The following is a 7,054-nucleotide window of genomic DNA, read 5'->3' on the forward strand; positions in this document are numbered from 1 at the left end:
ACAATTAACAGTCCAATCATGACCTGAATCAACACCTGATCAATCACTGTCTTTGTAATAATTACCACTTTAATCTATTAGCAAGAGCTGGTCTTTAAAATGTGTTAAAAACTAATCAAATATGAATAATCTACGTATTTAATGCATGACATTTTCTCTGTTAAAAAGTGATTAATGTAGATACACATATGACCGAAGTTTTCTAAAAATAAACTTCTAGATCATCAATAACAATGAACTCAACTCAGCTCGATCGGACAAACATTGCCAATGATCTCGGCCCGCTCTCGACCGATAGCACCAAGCTCCTCAATGTTTTCTTCTACATCGACTACGTCATCATGCCGATCCTCTCCGCTTCCGGCATCATCGGGAACATCCTGACCCTGATCGTTCTCTTCCAGTACGGCTTCAAGGAATCCTTCAACGTTCTGCTGACCTCGCTAGCCATTGCGGACTTGGTCTACTCCTTCACAGTACTTGCCATCAGCATGGACCACTTCGTCACAGACCAGACCAGCAGGGAACTTCTTGAAGCCGTCATCTCCGCCCATCTCTACCCTCTCAACGAAGTCGCCTACAACACCAGTGCGTTCATCATCGCGGCTTTATCCCTTCAAAGAATGATCGTCGTCTGGTTTCCATTCAAAGCCTCGTTTATCTTTACCCCTTTTAGGACTTTAGTTATAGTTATCTCCATAAACCTAGCCATGTTTTTACTCTATTCCCCGCGTTGTTTTCGATGGATTCTCCTACCTGTTGATTCCTCAACCAATAAAAACGACTCTATGTACGTCGTGCAGCACGATATCTACTTCTACGACAATGACTCCGACTACGTTCTCTCCAGTACGATAATCAAGTTCCTCAGCCTCATGGTTATTGCTCCTTCCATCATCTCCGTCTGCTCCTTCATCACCATCGCTAAAATCATCACATCATCCGATATTGTTAAAAAAATGTCAAAAACTTTCTACCGGAAACGGTTAAACGAAACGAAATTAGAAATAATGAACCTCAGTATCTGTTCCTGTATCGTTTTCCTGACTGTCATCCCAACAACCATGAACCCGGAAGTGTTTTACTTCCGAGGTCCCCGGAAAACCCCACCGTTGGCCACTCTACTTCTCTACAACGACCTAGTTCCGTTCCTCATGCAAATCAACGCGTCCATACACTTTCTCATCTACGTGACATACAGTTCCAAGTTCTTGAAGATTTTTCAGAGGACAATAACGTGTGGGATAAATTCTTAGCCTTGACGTAGGTCTATTTTTAGCTTTTAACGCGACACTAGGCTTGTCGACAGAGTGTGCTTGATATTTTGCTATATAAGACGTATGATGGTTGGTAAACTAAACAACCTCACAGGTGTTTCTCAGAATATATACATATACATACATACATATATATATATATATATATATATATATATATATATAGAGAGAGAGAGAGAGAGAGAGAGAGAGAGAGAGAGAGAGAGAGAGAGAGAGAGAGAAAGAGAGAGAGAGAGAGAGAGGAAGTATTGTAATCTTGCAAAAAAACGTTTTACACCCCATTGAGTCGGAAAAACATAGTTTTGCAATTTTGCTCGTATGCCTGTGTGGGTGTATGTGTTTATGTGTGTATGTATGTATGTACGAGAACACGATAACTTGTTTACCGTTAGAGCTAGGTTGGTGGAATTTTACATATAAGTGGCCTATTATATTAAATTTGTAGCTCTTATCTGTAAATGGAACTTATACTACTTGTGGTTTTTTAAAGCCTATAACTTGAGTACGGTCTCATATAGATAAACGAAATTTCACATACAAGTAAAAGGTCTAATTCTCTGCCTTGTGTCAAATTTACACTATGTCCGATTACTCAAAAAAATGCGTATGAATTTATAAAGTACTAGTATTCCGAACCATTATACACATATTGATTGCCATTCAATAAGTGCGCAATTCTTTTTTCTACGAGATTCCATTCGCTTTTAAAAAGTTTAAGTATGTAAAAACTGATTAAAAATCATGTCTATAACCCGAATTCCTTCCTCTAGTGTTATATAAGAATATTGAAAAAGCGTTAACATTACCATGCAAGTTCTGAGTTCAATTTCATTTTAGCGTACATGTCTACGCAGCTCTCAATAATCTCTCTTAACAATTGCAGTGGCGGTAGAGTCAACATTATCACAGCGGTTGAAAACTTGTAGTCTTTTAAGAAAAAATATACCGTTTTAGAATAGATGAAAAGAGAAGGATAACTTCTCAAACTTTACCTGCTATACGACTGTGTGAGTAAGATAATCGAAGAATCAGATACATTTCTGTAACCGCGGAACTGAAGCATGTAATTGCTAGGCACTTATACCAGCGTGCAGCAACTCTCGACAGATACAACCCAACAAGAGAGGTCGATCCAACATGAGTGAGACAGCCGTTGACGTTTAGTGTTCAGACAACAAATCTCAATGATGAATACCTGGATGGGATCCTTGAAATTCAGCAGAGCCAGGTTCAACAGCCAGGTTCAACAGCAAGGTTCAACAGCCAGGTTCAACAGCCAGGTTCAACAGCCAGGTTCAACAGCCAGGTTCAACAGCCAGGTTCAACAGCCAGGTTCAACAGCCAGGTTCAACAGCCAGGTTCAACTATACAGAACAACAACGCTTTTCACGTTTTTAGTGGCTATCGGGGCGGATTAATCTTGGGTTGAAATTTTTCGGGGGCCCTACATATATATATATATATATATATATATATATATATATATATATATATATATATATATATGTATGTATATATATATACTGTGTGTGTGGTTGTGTTTGTGTGTGTATTAGCTAGAAAGTTAATACATGCTTAGCTCTTATGTCACGTGCCTCTCAGTATTTTCTATACCACTGAAAGTTGAGTATCCGCACAAACATATGAAGAATATACGGTCTCTAACCCATCAGGGAAGAAGAAAGAAATGCATCTATATAACACATGCCAGTTAAATAGACTTATTTAAAATAGTTTTTAGAAAGCACTTGTGTAGTCAACAAAAGATAAAATAAATTGAAGAATACCTTTAACCACTCTACTTGGAACAATCATGAAGATTTACAATATATCCCGCAGCTATGCATTGAGAGGGTTTAGACTACCATCAAGTTCCCCTCTAACCAATTCAGTGTTCTTCATAGAGTTCTGACAAGTACGACGACATCAACGTTGGCAAATGATTCGACAGGATGATATTAGTTAACTTCACGATTTATTCCCTCCCCCCTCCCCCAAACGAATGTATATAGTAAATGTATACTTTATAACAGTGTTCGCCCCCCCCCCCCCGGAAATTTTAGCCCCCCCCCCTCCGAAAATTTCAAATGCTTCCCCCACCCCCGGAGAAAAATGTCTGGAAGAAACATTGGTCTGGATCTAATAGAAGGCGCAAGGTTATAATAGACCAGTCACTTTGTATTATGTTGGTATGTGTGATCAGTCTACTTAAAACTTGCATATCCGACAAAGCACGTTGTGTTTTATAAGCGAGGTCAATCAGAAACAGATTTAATATTTTAGGGAGAGCATGCTTAAAATAAAGAGAGAAAAATATCCACTGGTTTGGAGATACAATATTCATTTAGATTTTAAGCAACAAACAAAAAATTGGATAGGAAATTTGTAACGATTGTCGTTAAAAGCAAATTGGTGGCCTCCTGTTCAGTCCATTAATCCGTCACTGTCAATGAGATATATATATATATATATATATATATATATATATATATATATATATATATATATATATATATATATATATATCTAATATATAAAGCTCAATTCTGTAACGCATATGTTTGTCGTTGGCATTTCTACGGATTTAAGTGTTAGATCAATTATCGTGCGCAGTTGTCTAAATTTATGAGTTAAAAAATTACTATTAAAAGTGTTGGGAAATCATTTTCATTTTTCAAATTATAGTAATAATTGTCGGCATGTTCATTAAACACAAGTTTTAAAAAAAATATCATCTTTTACAAAAATTCTAATTATGTCTTTCTTTAGTCCTATAGCGCTTACTTCCCTTTGATAAATAAGGCAAACACAATTACTTCCCTTTATAAAACCATAGCATTAGTTGAAAAGCATTTACTTTTTAATTACTTTGTTTTGGTGTTGGGAAAAAAATAATTACATAATTAGCGGGGATTGATCAAGTGCAAATGTTGTAGGTATTTTACGGATAAGCTTGGAGTATTATAATTGTTCATTAAATTGAAACAGGCGCGTTCGTTTAAGTGAGTGCAAAAACTATGAATAAGTTGGGGTACTATAGTCGTTTATTAAGCTAAAACAGGCGATTCTGCCCCGGGCGTTTATGTTCGCGTTAGTGTTTTCTTTGTATTTAGGTGGGTTTGCGTTAGTGGTTGCGTTTTGATTTGGTTCGTTTTTGTTCTTTCTTTTTTCGTTTTTGTTTGTGTTTTTTTTTGTTTGGGTTTGTATTTGTGTTTTTGGTTGGTTTTGCGTTTGGATTTGGTTTGTTTTCGTTTGCTTTTTCGTTGTTTTTTTTTTGGTATTGGTGTTTGTGGTTGGGTTTGTTGTTAGGTTTTTGTTTTCGTTTGTTTTTTCTTTGTGTTTGTATTGGTGTTTGTGGTTGTGGTTGGGTTTGTTGTTAGGTTTTTGTTTTCGTTTGTATTTCTAATTGTGTTAGCGTTATGTTTGCGTTTTGTTGTTTTGGTTGGTTGTGGTTTGGGTGGGCAATGCCGGGTTTATGATGATTTCTAAACACACAGGTAATGGTCTTTAACGGAAAGGTTTTTCACAGAAGCCAGAGCAGGGCCTGGCCGGGACGGCTAGTATATATATATATTAGTTTTATTTTTGCTTTTTATAATTAAGAAACTAACGTCCAAAGGACCACGAGCAAACATATTCCATGTACAACATTTATCAATCAGGTTTATGTCCATCGTAATGCAAATTTCGGTTATTTACTTATACCACAACATTGCTTATCGAATTATACATTTCACAACCTCACGCTGTAATCACTTAATTACATAAACTCCTTCATTGTTGAATTTTTGTACAGCAGGTCCCAAGTTCCGCGACGTTATGTATACTAAGTTCCCCTTTATTTGAAATATAAGCACACTCTTATCCCTACTGTGACAAAAATGCGCACCATTTTCTCGTTGAAATGTACGTACGTAAGACACCTATTGTGTGTGTGTGTGTAACGTAAGCACAGTTACCCATTGATTGAAAAAAAAATGTAAGAGCTTTAGTGCTTTTATTTAAATCAATGTTGTAAAACGGATTGTAGTCTAATTAAATGACATAATACCGGTACTCGGAGCCTTAATAATTAAACCCCCGGCTTAATCAAAGTCCGCTGTGTACAAAACGCATATGGTCAAAGCTCCTATGGTCAAACAACCTACATTCAAGTCCTGTATATATATATATATATATATATATATATATATATATATATATATATATATATATATATATATATATATATATATATAACTTGTATATTAACTTATATATATTAACTTTCTCAGTCAAACAACCTACAGTCAAGTTCTATGGGTCAAAAGAACTGCGATCAAATTTCAGCGTACCCATAGCGCATGTTCTTCCTATACATATTGTAAAGTGGATTACAGTTTATTTAAAGTATATTACACAGCGCTTGTATTCTAGCTGCGTTATCTTATCATTCTGTGTGTACCTGTCATTGATCAAAGACGACTATGTTCAGGCTTACTACTTTGATGGTCCAGCTCGTTTTGTTTTCAACAGCCGTCTTGTTTGTGATGAAGACAAGAGGTATTTAAACATCATATTACATGTCTATAATTTATTTGCCTAACTTATTTATCTAGACAGGGGGGGACAGCTGTTAAAACTATACTATAGATTATAATAAGGGCAGTTCTTTGTTACTGGGGAGAAAAAGACAGCTGATAAAACTATACTATAGATTATAATTAGGGCAGTTCTTTGTTTTAGGGGAGAAAAAGACATCTGATAAAACTATATTATAGATTATAATTAGGGCAGTTCTTTGTTACTGGGGAGAAAAAGACAGCTGATAAAACTATATTATAGATTATAATTAGGGCAGTTCTATGGTAATCAGACTATTGCAGTAAACGAAACATTGTTCGACCAGCCAGGATATGTAATGACCGATAGCTGTATACAAATCAACACATTTGTATGAAATTTAGGGGTCGGCGTGGTCGAGTCGGTAAAGCTCATGTTTGTTAAACCGTAAAGTCTCTGCTTCTTCTTTGCTTGTACTATTTAGTGCGGGTAATAAGTATAGTTTTTTTTTTGTCTTCATTACTAACCATTTCTCTTTAAAAATGTTATATTGAAAACTATGTTTTTGGGTCCAGATTAAAATAAAGATTGCTTCAAAATAAAAATTATTCATTTTCCACGTGTTTTTTAATTAATGTTTTTCACTTAGGGGTACTTATTACCCACTTTTCACCAAAATATATATAATATTATAAAGGCCTATACATATAATAGTATATATGCCTATATATATATATATATATATATATATATATATATATATATATATATATATATATATATATATATATATGCAAACAATGCCTGCGTTTGGATCATCTTTATAGGGGCACGATTTTACCTACACTACCGCAATGAGTGTACGTTAATTACTCACCTTAGTAGTGAGATAGAACACACTTCAACGACCGCTCAGAGGCGTAACTAGGGGAGGGAGGGTGGGGCGGCCGCCCTGGGTGCCGACCTTAAGGGGAGCCGAAATGTGTAGAAAAAAATATGTTAATATACTGATACTTAGCTTTACGCATGTTGTCTACATCAGTAGTTCGACACCAACATAAAAACCGTTAAGGGACAATGACTGGGTGGGAGGGGGGGGGGGGGTCTGACAATATGAATAACTATACAAGTAGGGGATTGGTGCCTTTTAGCCAATATGAATAAGTATATAAATGGAGGGGGTGACGCAAAGTTGATAGTTCGCCTCGGGCCGCCCAGGTGTCAAGTACTGGGGC

At 36.1% G+C, this 7,054-nt stretch overlaps 1 protein-coding gene across 1 annotated transcript; it reads left to right on the plus strand.

The window, feature by feature from the left end:
• The first annotated feature begins 233 nt into the window (after positions 1-233).
• Positions 234-1,256, plus strand: LOC131936267 (FMRFamide receptor-like). The gene has a single exon (XM_059293180.1). The coding sequence runs from the start codon at positions 234-236 to the stop codon at positions 1,254-1,256; it is 1,023 nt and encodes a 340-aa protein (XP_059149163.1).
• Positions 1,257-7,054: the final 5,798 nt, after the last annotated feature.

The sequence above is a fragment of the Physella acuta genome, unplaced genomic scaffold (genome assembly GCF_028476545.2).
Source record: "Physella acuta isolate Inbredline_101_S28 unplaced genomic scaffold, ASM2847654v3 ptg000174l, whole genome shotgun sequence".
In the NCBI taxonomy this organism is placed as follows: Eukaryota; Metazoa; Mollusca; class Gastropoda; family Physidae; genus Physella; species Physella acuta.

Excerpts from the sequence above, each read along its gene's own strand:
- LOC131936267 (XM_059293180.1), top strand. The coding sequence starts at position 234 with ATGAACTCAACTCAGCTCGATCGGACAAACATTGCCAATGATCTCGGC.